Raw genomic sequence first — 25,084 nt, forward strand, 5'->3', positions numbered from 1 at the left:
ATCACCTTTTTAAGATGTTTTCATTTAAATACATACCAAAATGCTTTCGGTTTTTATTTGCATTTCACATACTGTCCCAACTTTTTTGGAACTGCGGACTGCGGTAATAATAAAATTAATAAATGAAAAAAAATAATAATAATAATAATGTACACACACACACACACACAGCTGCTGAGAAGGAGGCAGCTTTCTGTCTCTCAGTGAGAAGGAGCCAGGATGAATGAATGAATACACACTCCATGTTGATGCTTTGAAGGAGGCTACTGGTGACACATCACATTCACTTTGCCTCTCCACTGTGTCTGAGCTTCAAGATCAGCAGTCATACCGCACCCACTGCATCCACCTAGCTCTAGCACAGGAACGATTACTCAGCACAAAACCAACACACACTTAAACACGCACTAAAATGCACATATACACTAACACAGAAAAAACACAATTTGTTACTTATACCACACCCTGTCAAGGTTCCGTGAAAATTAAGCCTTTTAAGGACATTAGTGACATCAAAACGGGTCATGTGGACCAGTTAATGATCTATTGCATTGCAAGAGAAACAGAATGGGTGCCAGTGTATTATCTAACATATTTGAGCAATGCATTTGCAGAATATTCAGAGCTGTCTTGGACCACCAGTAAACCACCAAATGTGCTCACTGTACCAAATGAAAAAAATGAGAGCTAAAAACATTCAAACACACATATACCCATGCCTATGCATGCTATTTATTAACCTTCTTCATGCTCCCCCTCCTTCTTAGATCTTCTCAACCTTACGCAACCAACTGACATGTAAGCATGTAAGATTCGTTAAAGGAATAGTCTGACCTTTTTCAATCTAATCTTCACTTGCCATATATGTAGCATTTGGTTGATTAGCACAGACAATAAATGCATTTAGAATGTCTTTAGAAAAGATCAGAAAACAAGTTGATTCAAAATTCACTTGCGCTTTACTGAATAAGGCTAGAGTATTTATAGCAGACATTCTTGTTAGCGTACTGACACTGCATGGAAACTCAGCTGTTAGTTAAACACTGATCAAATCTTATAGACACACACAAACACACACACTCACCACTGCACCTCCAGTGCATGTACTCTGTTCCACATCCAGAATGGTTGGCATCTTGCCACAAGAAAAAATCAGAGCAAGTGAGAGATACAAGAGGCAAGGCAAATGGACAAGATAAAAGGAATAGTGATGGCCAAATGGACAGAGGGAGAGTGTCTTGGGTGTGTAAGACAGAGGATGAGATCATCAAGATGCAGAGAAAGGAACAGAAGAAAGAGAGAATGAGAGAGCGGGTGAATGCAGCTTGTGCTTGCGAGGCAGAGCGTGTTCATGCATACAAGAGCCCTGAGCAGCTGTGATTGGAGAAGAGCTGGTCAGCTGGGTGGAGGGGGTGTCAGGGGCACAGAAAGGAGGAGTGGGATTGAGGGGAAGGTTGGGGGGGGGCAGAGATAGATCAAAAATCAATAAATTGCTGTATGTTTGCCAATACATATGAGCTATATGAGCTACGGCTGTCACAATCTCTGTCTAAACAAATCTCAGTGTCTGCAAAATGTTAACTTTTCAGGCAAAGGAAAGATATTCTTAAATTTAATGCAAGTTGATGCAAAAAGTCATTTTAGGCTGGTGGTAAAATTATAGACAATAAGCAACCTATTTATTATGCAAATAATAACTATAATGAGTATATTGTTTAAAAAATAAAATAAATAAAAAGTCTTGTTTTTATAAAAATAACAAGATCAAAAGCATTATGTATATGATGTTCTTTTCTTTTTTTCTTCTCCTTTATGTTTTTCCCCACCCTGTCTTTAAATTTCTATCATCCACAAAACTGCAATGTCATTTACCACCCTAAAATTTAGGCTTTATATGCACATGAGCAATAAATACATGTCACACTGGGGTACAATGCACCAGTGTCAGCTTCATGTCTCTGAGCCAGTGAAAAACATTACCTGTCTCACTGTTGCTTTGAACACCAGCATTGCTGAAAGCTTATTGATTTTCTTCTCCCCCTCTTGCCAATGACAGTAAAAACTGGTGAGATACTGAGCGCCTTTAGACAGCACAGTATTTAAGCAACTGCGGTGATGCTGTCACATCATTCAGTTGTGGTATTTGTGAAAGAATCATTTGAAAATCAGCAATAATGTTCTGATGTATTTGTAAGACTTGCACCTTGTGTTTTTCTTTGAATAAAGAAGTGCTGCTGGCAGGCAGAATTTGAGAAGCTATGACCAGAGGGTTAACAATGTTTCATGATGCTAAATACATTTTGCGTGCCCTACTCAAAATAATGGAATTATTAGGAGAACACCATGGTATTATATAATACCAAGTATGTACTATTATATTATTTTAATGTTTTTGCTATAAATGTACAGGTGTACCTCCAGCCACAGATTAAGTTTTATGATCTGCAGTAGATTTAATGACTGACTAAATTTGCCATGAAAAATTAAACATTTAAAAAAAAAGTATGGACAGATTTGTGATCAATGGCATTCAAATTAATGTTCTCTTTCTCTCGCTGTGTCTCACACACACACACACACACACACAAGCAGCCCTGGCGCCATTCAGTAATATATGTATTACAGAGTGCAAGATGGACATAGAAAGCATTATAGTGCATTTAGTTAACAGATCAACAGTTAATACTTTGACACAACGCATAAAGTGTTTATGAATACTGCTCACCGTAGGCATTAATATGGAGTTGGTCCTTCCATTGCATCTGTAACATCTTCTACTCTTCTATGAAGGCTTTCTACAAGATTTTGGAGCATGTCTGTGGGAATTTTTGCCCATTCATCCAGAAGAGCATTTGTGAGATCAGGTACTGATGTTGGACAAAAAGGCCTGGTTTACAATCTTGGTTCTAGATCATCCCAAAGTGTTTGATGGGGTTGAGGTCAGGGCTCTGTGCAGGCCAGTCAAGTTATTCCACACCAAACTCAACCAACTATTCCCTTATGGACCTTACTTTGTGCACTGGGGCACAGTCATGCTGGAACAGAAAAGGGCCTTCCCCAAACTGCTACCACAAAGTTGGAAGCATACAATTGTTCAAAATGTCTTGGTATGCGGAGCATTAAGATTTCCTTTCACTGGAACTAAGGGGCCTAAGCCAACCCCTGAAAATGCTTGGCATTGTGTTTGGTGGTGTAAGGCTTGCATGCATCTGCTCAGCCATGGAAACCCATGGCATGAAACCAGCGCACAGTCTTTGTGCTGATGGTAATGCCAGAAGAGGTTTGGAACTCTGCAGTTATTGAGTCAGTAGAGTGTTGGTGACTTTTATGCACTATGTGCCTCAGCACTCGGCAACATCACTTTGTAACTTTACATGGTCTACTGCTTCATGGCTGAGTTGCTGTGGTTCCTAAATGCTTCCACTGGTCAAAAATACTGCTCTCATTTGATCATGGAATATCAAGGAGGGAAGAAATTTCGTGAACTGACCTGTTGCAACAATGGCATCCTAGTACAGTACCACACACAAATTCAGTAAACTCTTTAGAACGACCCATTCTTTCACAAATTTTTGTAAAGGCAGACTGCATGGCTAGGTGAAGTGCCGCCCAATACTTTTGCTCATCTAGTGTCCGTCTGTATATGTGTGTGTGTGTGTTCCGGTCATCATGATGAAAATGAGCTGTAAAAAATATTCTTAAGTATTTATCTCTTTGATCTTTCAAGACATCAGCAAAATTCTAACCTTTATGTAATGTATAATGTCTAAAAGAAAAAAACAATCATCATGAAATGAATGGGTTTTTTTTTACATTTATGTGTGCAATTGTTGGCTCCCCTAGAAATTCTTAAGAGTGAATTCTAGATGAAGTATATTCTCATATTTCAAGTTCACCTGAGTGATTAGGAACACTTAAATGGTCAGCCATGATATCCTGTTTCACCAGTAATTATAAACGAGGCAACACAGGCCAAATTTCCTCAGTCATCTATTATAATGAGAAAGACCATTGAACACAGCAATGATGTGTGACAGAAGGTTGTTGAGCTGCACAAATTAGGAAATGACTGCAAGAAAATAGCTAAACAGTTGAAAATTCCTATTTCTAATAGCGGGGCAATAATTATGAACTGCAAAACAACTGGAAATGTTAAGAGTCTGCCAGGAAGAGGACATGCGTCTATATTGATGCCACACACAGTAAGGAGGATGGTTTAAATGGACAAAGATTCTCCAAGGATCACAGCTCGGGAAAGCCTTTGCTGTCAAGAACCAACAAAATCAAGCACCTACAATTCAACAAATGTTACCGGAACTTTCAGTGGAACTGTGTTCCATGGTCGGATGAGACCAAAATAAAGGTTTTTGGCAACAAAGACCTAAGGTGAGTTGGTTGGGTGAGTTGTGGACACAACGATAGCTACACAGATAAGTACCTTACCCCCAGTGTGAAGTATAGTGACAGTTTTGTGATTTTCTGGGGCTGTTATTCCTCCAAATGCCCTGGAGTATTTATTCACATTTATATATAGTATCAAAGACAACATGAAGTACAAGCAGATATTAAATCAAAACCTGACTGCCTCAGCCAGCAAGCTTAAACTGAGCCATAGTTTGGATCTTCCAGAAGGACAATGAGTCAAAGCACACCTCAAAATTAACACAAAAAGGTTCACTGACCACAGAATTAAGGATTTGCCGTGGTTACCCCATGCCCTCCAGTGACCTAAAGCCCATAACAAAAATGCAGAAAAAGAGGACAGTCTCCAGTGTGTACCTCAGAATACGACGGACCTAAAGAGGCTCTGTTTGGAGGAATGGTCTCAGATCTCTTTCTATGTGTTCTCCAGTCTTAGTAAGCATTATAGGAGAAGACTCAGAGCTGTCCTCCTTCATTCGTGCCAAAACATTTGCGCCAAAAGTTTCATTCGTGCTGTTTCATTTGTTCTGCGTTTGTGCTGATTTTTGACATTAAAAAAAAAAATATCTGTGTTCTTTTAATTCTTAAGGTATTGGATAAATACTTTTTGTCACTAGCAATGACATTCATTTATCACATGATTGACACTGCTTGATGAGGAAGTTCTGAGAAATGCGCTTTTTGCCTCCTAAAAAGCCAGTGTCCCTGAATACAAGTTATCTGGCTTTTTCGGCTTTAATTATTCAGCTTCAGAATCGCATTAAGTAGAAGTCAAGAGCTGATGAAAAGTGATTATTAAAAAAATTACTACTTCACTGTTCGAAAAACATTTTTTAAAACGAATCAAGGGATTTTGTGAGATTGCACATAGTTTAAGGAATACAAACATTAATATTTAATGTGATGGTCTTTCAATGCATCATGTCTGCTCATGCTAATTTGTGACTCAAAATGCTCACCAAATATCAATGAAAACTTTACTGAAACCACCAAGAACACAATAGATTTTAAGAGCAACCATGTGGGCTTTATCCTAACAGCAGCCCTGGAATTTTTGTGTATATTCTCTTTTGGTTCCATGCCATCCGAACTACCAACTGTCCAGGCTCAAAAGATTTCCTAAAAAAAATTTAAAATAAAATAAATCAAAAAGATTACACTTCGATTTAATTCATATAACCATACAAAATTTCAAAGCTGTGCTCCAAGTAATTTTTAAGTTTGCCCATATCAGTGACTGAACTGAGCTAGAATGTTAAATTAAAAAAAAAAATTAAATATAATATCTAACAAATATATATTACCTTTAATAAAATCAAATCTAGAGCATTATAAAGCTTATTTTGGAAATGCAGTGTTTTCATTGAAAACATTTACTTGATTTTTATTGTTACTATTGTATCATTCTCGTTGGGGGGCGGGGAGGGGGAGGTTTGAGCAGTGGCGGCTGGCCAATAGAGGGCACTTTTTTTTCTTTTTAGCTCTGTTACACCCACCCCCACTGAATTCTGACAAAATTATGCACACACTGGGACAATCAGTACACAGTATCTCACACAGTTTGGGTTCCACAATCAGGAAAAAAGACTTTCTTAAGTACCCAATAAGGATGAACTGAAAAGAAAGTGATGTCAAGCCCTCCAACCAACTACCAGATGCAGGATGCCCCTTTACACCCCACACTAACGCATAACTTCCATAACTTCTAAACCTTACGAATCACTAAATGTGCATACATGTGTATGTTGTGCACAGTAGAGCAATTAATAAGATAAACTCTCAAAAATAAGCTATGTACATTAATAAAGAACCTTTTAAAAACCCCAGAAAACTTTTTTTTTGTTTGTTTTTTTCTGACTCCTAAGAGCCTGAACAAATGATCTGTAGTTCTGTCTGAACATTCTGCTGGAATTTTTTAGCAACATCCTGTCTTGACATAGTATAAAGAAGTCTGTTAACGGGTCAAATAGCACGACCCACTCTTGTGCTGAAATGGACAACAGGATCAGAATGTTGTATGTGATCGTCTGCGAGTGTCCTGTCAGTATTCTGGGGCCCACTAACACATTCAGGCTGAACTGACGCAACAGTAGGACAGTCAGATCCAGGTTAACTGGCATAGTCGTGAACAGTCTCATTGTCATGCCTTGGGCAGGGAACTTCACAGTCAGTGTAGTCTACTGCTCTGGTGTAGGTGCTGTATCATCAGTCGAGTGAGTCAGTGGACTGGTGAAGTTCCCTTTACAAGGAGTTGAGATCTGCCCATGAACGGGAAGCTGTAAAATCCACTCCTTGGTTCTCACTTCAGGATCTGATTGAGCAGGAGTAGGTAAAACAAAGGCATCACGCCTCTCTTGGCCACAAAATACATCTACCACATGAAATGATTCATCAGATGCTTGATCATCTGAATTGTGGCTGTCTTTAACTCGTCCCTCACTTCAAGATGAGCAGGTTTCCAGCTCTATATGTGGTGACCCATCTGCCAATACATCACTATCAGCAGAGTCAGTAGAGCTCAGTGAACACAAAGGATGCGAGACGTGAGGCTTCTTGAACTTATTATGCGAGTCCTAAGCTGACTAAAAGTCAAAGCACACAAGCTCTAGTGGCCTAGAGGTGACAATACTTTCTAATGGTGCTCTACCATCAGGCTCTAGCACCTTGCTTGCAATACAGCTTGACAGTGGCAGACATGGTCCCTTACATCTCTGTCCATGTGTAGCCAAAAACATCTTTGTCTGGCAATGTTGAGGGTCCTAGACTGACTCTGATGGCCAGAACTTTCATGAACGCCCTTTAAAACTATGTCTTTAAGAGACTCAGGAACAACATACTAATGTCGCTGAACTTTTGATATCTGATCATGAGAGACTCTGTACAGGATAACATTTTGTAATACAAGCTTCTCCCAATGTTTCACAAATCTTAAAACTTGGGCTGTCTCTTTTAATTTCTCTTTCCTAGAAGGTCTATGGCCTTTTTCTACATAAATCAGCACATGTGAAAGGGTCCTGTCCTGGTATTGTCCATCACGCAATTCTTTTTCAGAATAACTGGGTAGGTTATCTATTCCATCAGGGAAGAGTTGAGGGAAATGGTGTGCCATTTCCACTGCATGGGTTCTTGCTCTCAATTCCCGCTCATTGTGAGACTGCAAAATGGGTGACACTTCTTCCATTGCAACTGTCTGAGATAAAAAGTGAACCGAATGTGCATGTACAGACTGGGCATGATGGATGTAAACATTAGTTTGCTCAGTATGTGTATGTGCTGGGCTTGCACTCACAGCTGTACCGTTTGATAACTGAAATGTTTCTTTAACTGATGTGCTAGACTGTCACGCATCCGCCGAGTGCCTCGTTGGATTCAGACTCGCACCTGACTTCCACGCAGCCAACCAACGACGATAGACAGCCGGACTCAAACTCCCAGAACTCTCCGGGAGGTCACATGACTTCCCACCTGACCGCAAACTCCTATCCGCGTTTGCGAGCTCCAGAATACTAATGAATGTCACCTGTGTTTTGATCATATGACTACTATAGTGCAGTATTTAAGCCCGGGCTTTAGAATAAGTAACTTGCGAAGTATTGCATCCGTTTTCGTGATCTGCTGAGCGTTTATTCCTGTGCCTGATTATTGTGTATGACCTTTGACTTTGTCTTTTTGCCCAACCCTTTGGATTGTTTGCCTGATTTTGGATTTTGGACTTAGACCCTCTGCTTGTGTTTTTGACCACGTTTTTGCCTTCTCCTGTTTGGACTGTTTGCCTGGTGTTATGTTTATTGTTTTGTTTCTCATCTGCTTTCTGGAATTGACCCATACCTGTTTTTTGACCACGAACTTGCACTGCGCTTCTACTAGTAAAGCCTCCTTTGTATTTTATATCTGCAAGCGTCTGATTCTATTTGATTTGTCACAGACACTTATTTGACTTCACTAAGGAGCTTATTGTATGGTTGAGTAACCTGTAACCAACACTTGATTTGATGAAGGGCACACAACTAAGGGAATCAGCTATAACATTTTGTGAGCCTGGCACATACTTTGTCAAAAAAGTAGCTGGCCAATTTAGACATCCAGCCCTGCTCGCAACAGTCAAGCTTTGGCTTGGTCATTATATGAGTGAGCGGACCATTATCTGTCCGAACTATGAATTTATGTCCTTTTAACCAATGGCTGAATTTGTCACAGATTGACCATTTTAGTGCTAGAAATTCTATGAGCTGGATAATTTTTCTGGGATCGAGTCAGGGACTTGCTCGCAAACGCTAATGGTCTAGCTTTGGTCTCGCCTTCTGAACCTGTGATTGGACTGCTCCAAGTCCATCCAAAGAAGCGTCAGTACGGAGCAGGAAAGGGTGGCTGAAATCTGGATGGGCCAACACAACAGAGTTGACAAGAGCTACTTTAAGCACATCAACGGCCTGGTCATGTTCATCAGTCCAGTCACAGGGGCCCAGCTTTCATCTAACTAAAGCATTTCTGTGTAATCTGCGACCTTTTGATTTGCTTTTTTTGACCAGCCAACAATGAAAAGAGAGGTCATGCAAGAGCAGAGTAATTAAGAATAAAATGTTGATAATAATTTGGCATTCCTAAGAAAGACCAATTCATTGCGCTGAATAGGGAGTTGCCTTCAAGCACAGCCAGGTAGTCTGCTTGGTAAGGTAAAGGGTGTGCATCTTTAACAGTTCTCCTGTTCAGCCAGCGGAAGTCTGTGCACAAATGAAGTTCCCCATTTTTTATTCCATACGAGTACTGAGGGCAAAGCGTACTCGCTAGCTGACTTCTGTATGATTTTTTCCTCTTCCATTTCATTTAGGACCTGTCTCAGCTTGTGGTACGTACTGGCTCGGTGGAACTCATTTGGAAAGGCAGCCTGAATGGTTTATGGTCTGTGAGATGAATTCTGTGGACAAATCCCTCTGCTTTTCCACAGTCCAGATGTTGACGCAAGAATATGTCCTCATAGCTCACAATGAGTTCAGCCAGATCATTTTTATAATCCTCTGATACATCATTAAGACAGGTCCAAGTTTTTGAGGCCAACAGACTCCACTTTCTCTTTGGCTAAGTCTTTACCTTGCTTTGGATTAAGTTTGGAAAGGTTACTGGGAGTACTCTAAGGGCAGCTAGTCAGTAAAAAACTTCATCAAAAGACATCAGCAAGCTTTGCATTACGTCTCAGCAAAACAGGCTTATCAGAAATGTTCATGACCCTTAGTGGAACCCATCTGTCTGCCCACAATGGGATCATGAACCTGGCAACTACAATACCTCTTGGAGCTGAACGAGATGTAGTGGACTCAGTCATGACTGCACTGCCTGGTGAAAGAGACACCTCTCTTTCACCAGGCAGTGAGTCATGACTGAGTCCTTTGGCAGCTTTCCCCATAAGAGATGCTCGTGACCAGGTTCAAGGTAGGTGGCAGATTTGCACTTCACTTATTTCTACCTATTTTGTCCAGTATCTTTATCATCCCTCCAGTGGTTTAAGCCAGCCAGCATGGATAAGAACTGCTCTGTTTCAGGATCTGAGCAACAAGGCTTTAGAGCTGGCTTTCCAGTAATGGTTACATTTCTTTGGTTCTGGCAGAATGTGTTTTATCACACTGGTTCCCAGAATTAATTCATCATCATGTCCTTCTACTACTTAAGTAGGCACAGTGATTCTGCAGCCATATACTTCCATTTCAACATTAAAGGCTGATCTCGGACTCACACATTGACCTCCAACACCCGCTAGCATAACATCAGAAGTGAACCTGTCATGCTCACTTATGGCACCTGCATCAAGAAGCGAATATTCCGCCAATTAATTCATTGTACATTTATACACAATATCCATGCCTCCATCTGAACAGACATTGTTGGCTGCACACAATTACTCAGTAAAATCAATTTCATGTGAATGGGCGTTTACATCCTGACTCAGTTTTTAAGTGTCCACTCACTGTCCACTCTATTAGACACTCCTACCTTGTCAGTCCACCTTGTAGATGTAAAGTCAGAGACGATAGCTCATCTGCTGCACAGTTTGTGTTGGTCATCCTCTAGTCCTTCATCAGTAGTCACATGACGCTGTTGGCTGGATCTTTTTGGTTGTTGGACTATTCTCAGTCCAGCAGTGACGCTGAGGTGTTTAAAAACTCCAGTAGCACTGCTCGTACCAGTGCAACACACACTAACACACCACCACCTCGTCAGTGTTACTACAGTGCTGAGAATGATCCACCACCCAAATAGTACCTGCTCTGTGAGGGTCCATGGGGGTCCTGTTAAATATTATTTTATTTCATTTTACTTTATTTGTTCCTTATTAACTTTGTAACTTCTCTTAAACCTTTTCCCTGTTTTTCCCTTGCCTTTTTGTATTAATCTCGTTTGCATTTTGTATGTCTCTCTTGGGTGATGTGTGGGGGCTGTGGAGAGCAGTCCTTTGTCATTTAACGACCCCTAATGGTTAGCCTATCTCACATCTGGTTATCTATAGCTCCCCAATCTAGCAATGCCATTTGCTGACGGGATATCTCTGAGACATCCTGGCTCCTAGGGTGGGCCTCAACACCTCTATTTTAATTACAAAGGTAGAGGCAGTTGTCCATTCCGTGGGGGGTTCTGGGGGTTCGTTGAGACAAAGAGACAACTGAGGGTGTGGTTTACATTTTGTGACTAAGTTCATCAGTGTGTAAGCTTCATTAGACTTGTTTGGTTAGGAAGACGCGCGTTCAATAAACTTCATTTTCCTCAAGTCTCCACTCCTGTTTTGCTTCAAAAAAACCAACGCTTGCCAGCAGAAGTCAACAGTCCTGACCACTGAAGAACAGGGTAAAAGGGGGCTAACAAAGTATGCAGAGAAACAGATGGACTACAGTCTGTAATTGTAGAACTACAAAGTGCACCTATATAGTAAGTGGAGCTGATAAAATGGACAATGAGCGTAGAAACGGAGGAGGTGGTCATAATGTTATGCCTGATCAGTGTTTATATGTTACAGAATATATGAATATCTCTCTCTGCTGGCGCTAAACAAGTTCTGACCACAGTACACGACTCCCTCTGCGATCTGCAATGAGCTGATCCTGATGATCCAGTGAAGGGTCATGGCACCAGTGTAAAGGGAGGTGATACCAGAGAGCTTGCATTGAAGGGACATTGATATCCGTTTTAAGGTTATGTTTGCTGCAACTGCCCATAGCTCTACAGCAAAGTACAAAGCACTGCTGGGGGTTGACTACATGCACATTTGCTCACAAAAATGAAATAAAGTAAAAATATGCAGCTTAGCTAGTACATTTAGTTAGATGTGTATAGTGGACGAGCTGTACAGCGAGATAGGATTATATAACAGAGGAAACGCAGCGATCCACGCTCATATTTGCGTGATGTTTATGTGTAGATATGGCCGTGTGGTTGGTGAGGCACAGAGAACCTGTTAATGTGATTGTTTTTCCTCTGGTTTTATATTTAGCTTTTTTCATTTAATAGTCTATTCAGGGGATTATAACTTGATGTAGTGGTTATTTATTTACAATGATGGTTAATGCTTTGTAGCTAAGCCAGTTATAGCATTCCTTAATCCGTGTAGATATTCATGATAGATTAACTTTAGCACCTTACTACATGAAGCTAAAGTCAGCTTCTTATTTGCCAGCTTCTTGTTCAGATTTTCCTGTTCCACCTTAAATGGTGCATCAGCCATCTTCTTGTTCGAATTTACCCTTAAATGGTGCACCGTCAGGCACCAGAAAGTGACTACTGCACCATTTAAGGTGGAATGGGAACATTCGAACAAGAAACTGGCAACTTGGAAACAAACTTCAGCCTTGTCCTTTTTACAAAATTGTGAGATTATGTTCCGGAGCTAAACTCGGTTTTTAACGTCAAGTGCAGACTGAATAATTTCCTACTGGTCCGGCTAATTAGCACAATCACAGTTATTAAAGACATAAAAGCTACCGACAGCAGTTTGCACAACCTGGATTAATTTATGTCTGAGGATTATAGCAAAGATTTGGTGAAAATTGGATGATTATTAAGGAAGTTGTGGTCCATTAAATTCTGCGAACTCATCATGTCTCAATACAAGTGAATTTGTTCACAAGCGGATTTTGACCGCTCCAACATGGCGGACGCACAGACATATCGCCTCAGAGAGAGAACAACAGGCGGCGGGCGGCAAAAACCACTGCCATCTACATAGAATATTGCCCGCAGTTCCGTCGGGATATATGGAATACTTATCAGTACTTATCAAAAACGCAGCGCTTAAGTGCTATGGCTGTTATCACAGATAATGCTTGCAACAATTAATCTCAGAGGTACATATATCTTTCTAAAATATCAATTTATTTACAGAGCCTTTTCAACACGACTCACCTCCAGCAAAGAACAAAGCGCTGCTGCGGGGTAAGGGGAAGCGTATGTATTTAAATATGCAAGCATATGTAACAACAAAGGAGTTCTCATGAACAATAATTTTGGAAGAATTCACACAAATAAGGGCTACTCGTATTATTATTAATTGTTGTTTTTTTTTAACTCTGTTACACAAGGCAGAGTTAACAACGCTATGCAACTGGACGAAGGCCATGGGATTGGGGTGAGAAAACACAATGAAGAGGTGCTCAATGCAATGAAGCTGAATAATTAAAGTCGAAAAGCCAGATAACTCTGTTGTAATCAGGGACACTGGCTTCTCAGGAGGCAAAAGCACATTTCTTAGATCTTCATTATCAATCAGTGTCAGTCGTGTGTTAAATGATGTCATCATTCGTGACAAAAAACAGCACAAATGAATGAGACTGTTTTGGTGTGTTTGGACGTTGATGGGGAACTGAGTGACGGCATTCATTTAAGAAATGCTTTAGTCTATAAATTGACATTTACTTAAACACCACAAAAAGGCAGAAATGCAGCAGAAGCGAATGAGACTTTTGACGCAAGTGAGAACTATTTTGGGGAGATAGGGGGCATTATTGTTTAATAACTTACAAATTAAGAGAGCACAAACATTTCTTTTAACGTTAGGAAAAAAAAGCACAAATAAATGAGACCATTTTGGCGCGAGTTGGACGTCGATGGGGACTGAGTGACGTCACACGTCAATCCTTATTGCTTTATAACTTGAGAATTAAAATAGCACAAACGTTTCTTTTAACAGCACAAACCAGCAAAAACAGATGAGACCGTTTTAGACATTAAGAGTGCAGTTTAGACATTAATGGGGGGCTGAGTGACAGCACAGGTAATAAAATACAGTATAATGTTTAATTTCGCAAAAACACTGCCAGCACAAATGATGATTCCTACAGCACAAATGATGATTCCTACAGCACAAACGCAGCACAAACGAATAGCTTTTGGAGCGTGTCATTAAAACACAAGCAAATTAAAGTGCAAAGAAGGAAATGGATGTTCTGAGACCCTAAGCAGCCTAAAATTGTCATGTACATAATACTATCCCAGACTTTATTCGTTTTGTCATCAACCGTTATATCTTCCGTTCCATGTGCATTTATGTTGAATCTTGTGCGTGACTGTAGACGTGACACAAAATGTTACTGGTTCACATCAATAATATGATTGGTTTCCAGTTGACACATTTGCATAAAGTTTGTCCGGAACAACAGAACATCATCAGTAGTTTGATGTATTACATGTGTATATTTCTTCTCTCACTGTTTTACAGCATACTATGATGCGTTTTGTTTGATGTAAATTATCAATGAAAAAAAGTCAAATAATTTTGCATGACGTCATGCCACATATATGCGGCCTAATATTTTAGCAACTTAAAACACCTTCCCACAACCTTGCATACACATATATACTACTCAGTCTGGTCCCATATGTTTAACGTTAAGGCTAACGTTAAACGTATATGGACCTTAAGTAGAAAATTCATATTTTTAATGCCATTTTCCAAGGTTGGACTTCTGGAATACCAATAAAGCCGTTGTCGAGACTTGGAGTTCTTATGTCTGCCACACACACACCACTTGATTTTGCCCTTTATGGAGAATGAGTGGAATCTAAATCAACACTGTCTGCTGCATCACATGTGAGGAGATGATTTTCACTGTAGTATGCAAGGTTTTGCATATGAAAGGTATTTCCCTTAATTGGAAACACATTTGGTTTACAATATAGCAAGCCAGCTATAGAACTACTACTGCAGAGATGTTATTTTCTTCATAATAACACCACTACACTACCTTTATAGCCCACAAGATGGGTGCCACACCCAGCAGTTAATTCACTGCATACACACACATACACACACACATGCAGCAAATGCAGCAGAGCAGAAATTAGTCACCTCAATATCAGCAGAGCAGACTATCATTACCTACAGACCCACAGCAAAAGAGTGCATGTGTGTACATTTGTCTACACTGTTAAAAATTCTTGGACATTCACTCTAAACATACTTTTAGTGGTGACAAGCAGATCTGGTTTAGTCAAATAATTTCTTTGACCTAAAGCAAAATAACAACTCAGATGAGCAAGGGCAATGTTCATCAATCCAAAAACCACTACAAATCTTTGCATTTTTTATAAATAAATGTATGTATGTATGCATGTAGAAATCTGACTGTACAATATGAATGAGGTCAAGCAGAAGTGTGCTCTCCAGGATACTCCCTGTGCTGCCTGCATAAGCTATATTTGGCCTACGATCACATTGCAGCATTCAGTGGGGTGAGATCACTTCATAGGGACATGTGTGTATCACACATAACAGAGCAGCTATAGAGCTAACAACATAACTGCATCAAAACCACACTGATTTCTAAAAAGGTTTTTGTGCATTTTCTAATTACACAAAAACTTTTACTTGTTGGCTATTTACACACACACACACACACACACACACACACAAACACACTACCAGGTTGTGCTGCAATGAAATTACATTGCACTATTGTGTACACACACACACACACACACACACACACACACACACACACACCATACATGCTAACAATATTAGCATTAACTACCTAGTTAACAAATAAATAAATATTACATGTCTCAGTGTGTTTTCTGCTTTCTTCTTTTACATGTCTTTATTGCAGCTGAACTGATGAAAATCCATTCATTTCTCATTCTGCTCTTTGTGACAAAGCATGACTGTGAAATCTAACGACTGTGAAAAATGACTGTGACTGCTAAGACTTGTGACAGAGCTGTCTCAACTAGCTTTGGTGTAATCTCAGGGTTCAAAATCTATCACACTTGCACTTTTTATGCACCAGAAACTCTTCCCCTTCTATTAAGTCCTGTCTGTTTAGGTACTGACCTAACAGTAAAGCCATAGTTTCACATTGTGATCACCTTGATCAAACGCCTCTAAAATGTTGCTGTTGTCATGTTATGATTGGAAAACTTAATCCTACTTTAAGTTCAGGCTATTCTCTACTCCTGTGATCCATCAAAAGTATTCATCTTTCCAACTAGTATGTAATTGGTCCTGTCACTAGAGACACTGACAAGTACAGACATAATTTTATCAAAAAAAATTGAGCCCCCACCCATACACTGCCAAAATAACTAGACTTTGTAGTCTACATCAGTGTTTCTCAACCCTGGTCATGGAGACCCACTGCCCTGCACATTTTAGTGCTGTCCTTGTTTCAGTGCGGCCACTTCAACTTAGTAAGGGCTTCATGATAGGCTGATTATTTAAATCATGTGTGTTGGGAGCAGGGAAAACACTAAAAAGTGTAGGGCAGTATGGGCAGTGGGCCAACAGGACCAGGGTTGAGAAACACTCTTCTACATCATCCAACACAAAACTGCAAATAAGCCAGTGTTTCCTCTAGGACTTTTTTCAGCAGTGGGAGCAGGCCCACACTATGCACCCCTCGCAAACACATGCACACACATCCCCCGGCTCACACCACCGTGGTGGAGGGCTGCCGCTGCAAAATGTATATGGCAGAAACACTGTATGCTTCTGTTAAAAAAAACAACTCACCTGACAATCAAAGTCTTGGAAGTTCCGAGAATTCTGCAAAAGAAACATTTGGGGAAAGATTAAGTTATTTGACAATTCCTTGGTATATACTTTCACTGGCCATTTTGTCTACTCTTCTACTCTTTGCCACTAGGTGGAGTGAGAGGTAAGTAAAACTTGACAAGTCTCTTAAATGCAGTTTTATGCCATTGCTTAAGCACGATTTTGAAAACAGGGCTCATTTTGTCCAAACACTACACATAATTTACACAGCCACACACACAAGCAGCAGAACACCTCAGGTCTTTTGCAAAATGAAACATTTCATTCAAAACTGTATGAAAATTGATGAAAACCAAAATTTTTTCACCATATGGAGCATATAGAGTTCATACAATCTGATTCTGTTTAAACCAGTTACACACTGCTGTGGTCAATCTAAAACACCTTTAACATTTCTGCTTTTCTAGTGATATAGTCAGGGCTTGATTTTATTCAGAGATATTGAGTAAATACACAAATAACCAAACACAACACACAAAACCAGTACTGTACACTGACAGTGTTGGGCAAAATACATTGTCAAAGTAGTGATAGCTGAATACACTGTCATAAATGTATTTAGTAATTTATTCTTTTACAATACATACAAAAACTAACATATTCAGAATACATTTAAAATGCATTTAGAATACATATTCATAAATCACAATGGCAAAAACTTGGTATTTATTTCTCTCTCTCTCTCTCTCTCTCTCTCTCTCTCTCTACTTAATTAACATTGTTTCTTGTTGTCCTGTCCTGTAATCTTCATGGAAAATTCACTTATAAATTAAATGAAGATTAGAAATTCTTAACATCTTTCGAATTGTGAAAGCAGAGATTTCAGCTGGTTTCGCGTTTGGCCGCTGATAATAACGCCGTTTGCTTTAGTTTATGTGAAAATGAATACAGATGACCGTTCGGATGCAGTCTGTTCCTCCTGTGTGCTGGTGAAGTTCTCCTCTTTCTTTCTCCATTAAACTGGACATCGATGTAGTGTTTTTCCTGCTGTTTTTTGATCTGTGAATCTTTAAAATTTAATTGCGCTTGATTCTTATTGATTTCTGAGCTGATACGCTTCTTTTTATTTTATTTTACGTTATTAAAAATTAAAGTAGCGAAGTAAAAGTATTTCATTAAAAAATAACTCAAGTAAGAGTAAAAGTACTATGATTTAACTCTACTCCAAAAAGTACTGTTACAGGGAAAACTGTATTCAAGTTCAGTAACGAGATTAAATGTAATTCCTCTCTGTGGCTATAGTAACTCAGATAGAATTATTCAGTTTCATGAACAGAGTGCCAACATAGCTCTCTGCAACAACTGGCCATCTCAACCACATCTGTAATTCTCTGGATGTATGGAAAAAATGTATTGTGTACATGTGTGTTGCTGTAGGTATTTATTTATGTTAGTATATTTGTTTAGTTATGTATACATGTATACATAACTGTATACATGTATTGGAATACATATATGCATATACATGTCTTTCTACACTACTATATATATGTGTATCAGTTGGTATACTCTAGCAGCCTACATGAACATGAATGCATATGTATTTGTGTGATACGCAGAGAAGCATCTATGCTGATGAGTGAACTGGGGCTTATGTATAGGTGTATGCAGGGGTTGGGATTTATTTTACTTTGTGAGGCACATTACTTTCATGCCATTAATGTGGGAGCACAATGTTTGGTTGATGTATTACTTGGATTTCTTAGAACTGATTGTATAATTGTGATTAAAACTAGTTTGCATATTTATCTATACTTAGCTGGCAAAACAACAGATTTGTCACTAGAGATTCAAGGATAGGTGGGCTAAGCCTGTACTAGGTGGGTCTGGGGGCGTGGTCCCCCAGGCGAATTATTATTATTTTTTAATGACCCCAAAATGTTTGTCATGAACTTGTGTAGTAGGAACATCCAGAAAATGTATCAAAACTGGTTATTTGGTCAAATTGGCACACAGTAAATCTGTCTTTTTGTAGTTTTAATTAGGCACAGAGTTTGTATGATAAACACTGTGTCCATCCACTAACAGCAGACACAGATCAAGCAAAGGTACTGAAGTCAAGCTATGCAACCTCCTCTCACTCAGATAAGCTACAAGGTCCCAAACATATTATTTAATACTCATAAAAGATCAGCTCAGTCTCAGTTGGCGCAGTCAGAAAGAGTGTGATTTTGCTCCATTGGCATGTTTAATAAGCTAAGAAATGACAAACATTATATTTTTCCAGTTAGCTTCAATTAAATTCAGTATGAATTTTAAATGAAAGCTTAAACAACACACTCACTTTCTTCTTGATCACTAACACCCATTAAATCTGTTCCGTCAGCCCTGTCAGTCTGCTTCAGCTTCTTTCTCTCCCTCTCTTGCTGTGTTTAATAATACATTAATTTAATTAAACCCAGATTTACAAGAACTCAAGGAAATAATTGGAGATCAATCAATTCAAGTGAGGTTAAATAGTTGGCTTGTCTACTTACAGACAACCTGAACTAGTAACATACAATTATTTGGGACGTGGGGCTAAATAACAGGGAAGCAAATGCAATACAATAATAGTTATGTTACACAAGCAGGCTATCAAATAGAGCTGTACCAGTACACCCAGTGAAAAATTTGATTTTATTTATAATTTGGTTCACAATTCAATATTCTGAACAAAATCTGAATGAAGAAAAATAATGTATCGATGGTGTGACACAGCCTGTTAGAACTGGAAGACTAGAGCCCTATTTCGGAGCATGGCGTGTGTTGTATGACACTGAATATGATGCTTAACCTTTGGTGTCCAAACAGTGCAACTGCATTAGATGATAACATTAACTAGAAAAGAGAAAAAGTTGGCTTGAAAAGGCCAGCTAATTAAATTAAAACGTATAAATCGTGGAGGACTGATGGTTGTTAAAGTGTTGCTTAGATTTGGCTGAGTGGTTGCTATGGTATCCAAGGTATTTGGTAAGGTGTTGCTGGGTGCTTGCTAAGGTGTCCCAAGTTGTTGCTAAGGTGTTGCTAGGCGATTGCTATGCTATTAAATACAGTAGCACTGCCACCTTAAACCTACTGATTCCTTAAATTCACTGCCACCTTAAATCCACCGCCACCTTAAATTCACTGCCACCTTAAATTTACTGATACCTCAAAATTCCTGCCACCTTAAATCCACTGCTACCTTAAATTTACTGCCACCTTAAATTCACTGCCACCTTAAATTTACCAATATCTTAAATCACTGCCACTTTAAATCCACTGCCACCTAAAATCTACTACCACCTTAAATTTACTGGCACCTTAAATTTATTGGCACCTTAAATTCACTGCTACCTTAAATTTACTGATACTGTAAATAAACTGCCACCCTAAATTTACTAATTTACTGCCACCTTAAATTCACTGATGCCTTAAGTTGTCTACCACCTTAAATCTCCTGCTACCTTAAATTTCATTGCAAACCTAAATACACTGCTACCTTAGAACCACTGCTCCCTTAAATCCAATGCCTCCTTAATTCCACTGTTACCTTAAATAATTCAGTATATATATATATATATATATATATATATATATATATATATATATGTTGTGCATTTACTACATATGACAATGGTAGGGCTGTCTGATACTTTCCAAATATCTTTCTATACCTGTTCTACAAATGCCAGTAGACTACGTATTTCTCCTAGCACGCTTCGTTTGGTGAGCATGGGGTTGGCCCATCCGCGTTCATCTAACCAAGTTAGCAGTTAAAAAACACTCATTTCAATAACCAGCTGTGGGGCACGATCACGTTGGCCCAATACTGAGAGCAGCCAATAAAAAATTATAAATTTACATATGTCCGGAGGTTTAGTAAGCGTTGTTTATGGTATGGCCATTGCTACGAAGCTAGACATTGTTCTATCAGTTGTGGTAGCCACTCATAATAGCAAGGCAATATAATGAGTCAAGCTGAAAATATCATAAAAGTTAAAATTGGTTCCCTGTCTTTAGAGCAGAAATTAGAGATTAAACGTTCTGGACTACACCGGCCAGAGGATTTCAACATCATTCAGTCTGGAAAGGACAACAACTGCTCCTTCAATCAAGAGAGGTTTAAGAGAAAAACATGGCAAACTTTGAGTGTAGCTAAAAACACTCTTCTGCTTTCCTTGCCTGCCGTTGCTATGGTATCACTTGAATTCATTCATGGATTGGTGGACTTTGAGAGAAAAGTTTTTTGACTGAACTTTGCTCAAATTTTACCCAGCGTTATTCCTAATGCCTGGAAAGCAATGTGTTTCCCTGCTCTGATATGTGGCTGTGGACATATAGTTGCAGACCACAATGACCGTATACTGCTAGATAACTTTTGGAATTGTAATGCGATGCTGTATAACCAGGTTTTGTGAGATCTAATGTCATTGTCGTGTCACTCAAATTCCTGATTCCACTTCCACCAACTCCTGCACAACATTACGTTAATTTGTGAATTGTGATTTCATTGATGGAGTGCATTTGTGTTTGGATCAGGTTTGTGTGTAGTTTTATTGACGAGTCGGCTGCTGCCCCTACAATTTATTGTGCCCCACCAGGCTTTCTGTGCCAGAGACCCCACTGCTGCCACCTTAAATTTACTAATACATTAAATCTAGTGTCACCTTAAATTTACTTCCACCTTAAATGCACTGGTATTTTAAATTGTCCACTGCTTTAAATAAACTGCTACTTATGGTGTGTAGAAAGTGTTTGTGTGTGGTGTGTAGAGTGTGTGTGGTTTGTTTGTGGTGTGTGTTTGTGGTGTTTGTATGATGTGTGGTGTGTTTGTGATTTGTGTGTGTGTGGTCTTTTGTGTATGGTTTGTGTGTGGTGTTGTGTGTTTGTGGTGTGCGTGTTGTGTTGAGTGCGTAGTTGTCTGTGTATGTGGTGATTATATGTATGTGTTTATTTCCAAGCCAACTTATTTATGAAGAACAGTAAGTTGGCTTTTCCAAGCCTACTGAATAATAAATAACAAATAACACCCATCCTCACAATGCATGTTATAGTTTTGCATCACAATGTAATGTGACACAATGTACTGTTACACTCATAAAAATCTATTCGCATAAAAAAGCTTATTGTAAAAAGTTATGTTTGACCTAAAGGTATGGTTGACAATTTTGTCCTTCTATGTACACTAAGCTAGCTACCTACTAAACTGAAGTAGGGTACTTGAAGTAGGCTACTTGAAGCATAACTAATTAATTAGTTAATTACCAAGGAAGAAGAAACATCATAAATATAACAGAAAGATTGATAGCACACATTTAAGACTAAAAATTGGCAGAATGAGGGGATGAGGAGTCACTTCACAAAAGCTTATAGGCATACTGTGGCAAAAAAAAGAGTGTTGTCTGTCAGGTTTATCACATTGTTTAGTTAAACTGACTTAACAATGACTGTATTGGAAATTATTTGAATATCTATTGTACCGAAGCTCAGCTCTGATTGCTGTTCACATAAACTCAGGGTGCTGTAGCTTGGCTTCTATGTGCAGTCCAGTTTAACCACTAGTTGCATACAAAACTGTATACATGTGAGCATATGAGAAAGCTGGGTGGTAATAGCATTTATCCCACCTTGTTGGTCAGTAGGGGCTTGATCTCGGTCAGCTGAACGTCTTGTAGTTCATCCATCTCTGTGTCTGTCTCACTATGCAGACAGAAAGAAACAATCACTCTTATTTCACACAACAGCAAAAGTCACATATTTAGTAATCCTTATCTATCATTAAAAATACATCACTTAATTCTTGTTCACTTTTATTGAACACCACCAAACATAAGCATACTGTCTCCTATTGCAACATAAGTCAATAGAGAAAATCAGTACTGGACCCTTTCTGACAAAATATGGCTTGCTAATTATCCTTTTAGATAAAATCTATAATAGGGCAATTAAAAGTTATATGGGGATACATGTAGATGAGTACTCATTACATCTGCTGGCAACCTGACAAGAGAAAAGTACCATAGCCAAAGATACAAATTGTTGTTTGACAAAAAAGTGTTGTCCCTTTCACTGTGTTGTCCTATAAAGCTAAAGAAAGGGACAAACTAAAGTCCATGGCTACTAGATCAAAGAGCCAGTATCATGGAAAATCTATTTTACTTGCTTTTTAAAAAAAGAGAGCTCAATGTACTACGTAAACATTGTTAAAGTTTTAAAATGTACTATTTACTCCCCAGACCATACATTCTATATATAAAAACTGGAAAGCTACCAGTTTTGAATTTACTGTTTTTACAATATCACAAAAATGTATGCTTTTTATACACTATATGTCCCAAAGTATTCAGACACCCCTTCTAATTAGGAAATTCATCTACTTTAAGGTGCATCCATTGCTGACACAGGTGTACAACTGTGCACACAGTTTGTATAATCTGCATAGAAAAACATTGCCAATAGAATTGGATGCTCTGAAGCAGCCGCACTTGAGCATAAAGTGGCAGCTAGAGGGATATAAAGACTCCAGCCTCTGGGCTGCGAAGCAGTGGAACTGCAGTCTTTGGAATAAAGGAGCTTCATCCAATAACTTTGGCATGCATTGAAGTGGCATTTGTACTCCAGAAGTAATCATCCAACATCAGTACCTGACCTCAGCAATGGTCTTGTAGCTGAATGCACTCAAATCCTCATAGCAATAATCCAACATTTAGTGTAAAGTCTTCCCAGAGGAGTAAAGTCTGTTATTACAGCAAAGCAGGGTCAAACTCTCTACTAATACCCGTGGTTTCAGAAGAAACGCTGCATGAGCAGGTGTCTACAAACTTTTGGGCCAAAACTGTATGTCCGCTTATTCAGCTTATATAGTAATCTAGTCTGCTCATTCATGTAGGAGTTATAAGTAGTGTTTCAGCCCAAACTGCTGTATCAAAACTTCCTATTTCTTCTATTTGAACAGCATCTGTCCTTTGAAGAGAGATTGGAAAATGGTCACATAAATATGTCGCACCGTTTGGCCTCAAGGAAAATAATGTGATATCATGTTCCCTTTTAAGGAACAGTAGTCAATAATCAGAAGAAACACTGGCGCTTCATTTCTTCTACCTACAAAATCTCTCATAAGCAAATGTCATGATTCACTTTCTCTCTCCTGTCCTTATGGATCTATTTATTTTTCTCTTATAAAATAAAAATACTCATTGTTTGTTTGTTTGTTGTATTTGTCAGCTGGTTGGCAGCACAAAGAGGGAGAGAGGTGAATAGAGAGAGAGGGGGAGAGAGAGCAGGATAGAGAGCAAGAACCAGGTAAGAAAGTTGACAGTTAACATCAGTCAAGACCACATAGTTATAATGCCATGGCAGCTTCTGTTTCCTGCGCTCATATGCTGTTATCAAGTGTGGATTCTCCTCAACATCCTTCATTTATTTACGTCACTAATACTCCATTGGTTTGGCTTATTTATTAATATTTATTCTATTTATGTCATTTTGTAGTTGAATACAACATATCTGTGTATGATTGTCAGTGCAAAGGGGGAGAGACAAGGATGGAGCGGGAGGTGATCTTATTGGGTGCTCAGCACCCCTAAAGCTCTGATCCTAGAATTACCCCTGTGAATAATTATATAAAACTGCTATGACTTTAAAATGTAGATTTAGCTAGAGCATTGAACCAGTTTTTCCATGTACTGCTGCATGGTTACTATGGTAACTGGTATATAACACAGCAAACCCAAACTGTGTCATAATTACAGGACAATGTTGGTTCTCCTCCATATTGTGCTACAAATAACCTGAGAAGAAGAGCTTTGCTGATATGTCAGTGTAAATAGTCTTGAATCGACTCATTTCATCATTCTTCATCCTTGTACCGGGTTGCAAGAGAGACTTCAGAGGAATGAATGAGCATGGAAATTCCTTGTTTTCCTATTCTTCCCATGGGACCCATGTTCACTCAGGTCAGTAATTGCAGAGAATGCCTCCAAAATGCCTCACAATAGCACCTCAAAGTCACCTCAAGGTTAATCCAGTCACTGAGGCCATGTCTCAGACAGAATGTTCTGAGGGGTAGGTCCATAGATAAAGTATGAGGCATGTAAGAGTATTTAACAAAATACTACTTCTTTTGTCCCTTTACAGAAATTCAGGTCCACACTGGACCTAGTAGCAAAGAAAATGAAGCAGTAACATAACTAGGACTGGTTCCAGTGAGGAAAAAAAGTAAATGCCCCTGACCCCAATAAGACAATTATTCTTCAATGAATTAAAAAAATGACCTTGTAGTTTGCTTGCTTACTTGCTACTCTATGTCTCAACCAAGTTGATGCTCTAATGTAGGTTAATAGAAGTATATAAAGTTATTTTCACTACCCATGAGTCATATATGTAAAACTACACGAGCAGCGATGCAAGTGTTCTGATAAAGATACTAGAGGGCCCAGTCCTCATTCCCTCCCCGTGCTACGGGCCCCACTATGATTGGTTTGCCTGCATTGCCAGTAGTTACAGCACTGTGATGAATAGACCTTGAAAACCCAGCCACAACACAACGGAAATGCTTCCAAAGGACACTCAAAAGTGGATGTAGCCATTCCAATTCTTAAATTCTATGCAGCGCAAACATCATTTATGGGAAAAAGTTAGTTAACTTTTATTTGAGCATTTAACTAA

The 25,084-nt window shown here is 39.0% G+C and overlaps 1 protein-coding gene across 5 annotated transcripts in view; it reads right to left on the minus strand.

Moving 5' to 3' along the window:
* Positions 1-25,084, minus strand: part of ndrg3a (ndrg family member 3a) — an 82,156-nt gene that overhangs the window by 27,405 nt on the left and 29,667 nt on the right. For 3 of the 5 annotated variants that reach the window (XM_036559490.1, XM_036559491.1, XM_036559493.1), the window contains 3 exons: positions 22,045-22,117; positions 16,412-16,444; positions 1,085-1,135 (listed from right to left, as the gene is read on the minus strand). In XM_036559490.1, coding sequence (XP_036415383.1) covers positions 1,085-1,135; positions 16,412-16,444; positions 22,045-22,117 — 157 coding nt within the window. The remainder of the gene's footprint in view (positions 1-1,084; positions 1,136-16,411; positions 16,445-22,044; positions 22,118-25,084) is intronic. The other 2 variants (XM_036559492.1, XM_036559494.1) reach the window with 1 other exon arrangement.

The sequence above is a fragment of the Colossoma macropomum genome, unplaced genomic scaffold (assembly GCF_904425465.1).
Source record: "Colossoma macropomum unplaced genomic scaffold, Colossoma_macropomum, whole genome shotgun sequence".
Classification (NCBI taxonomy): Eukaryota; Metazoa; Chordata; class Actinopteri; order Characiformes; family Serrasalmidae; genus Colossoma; species Colossoma macropomum.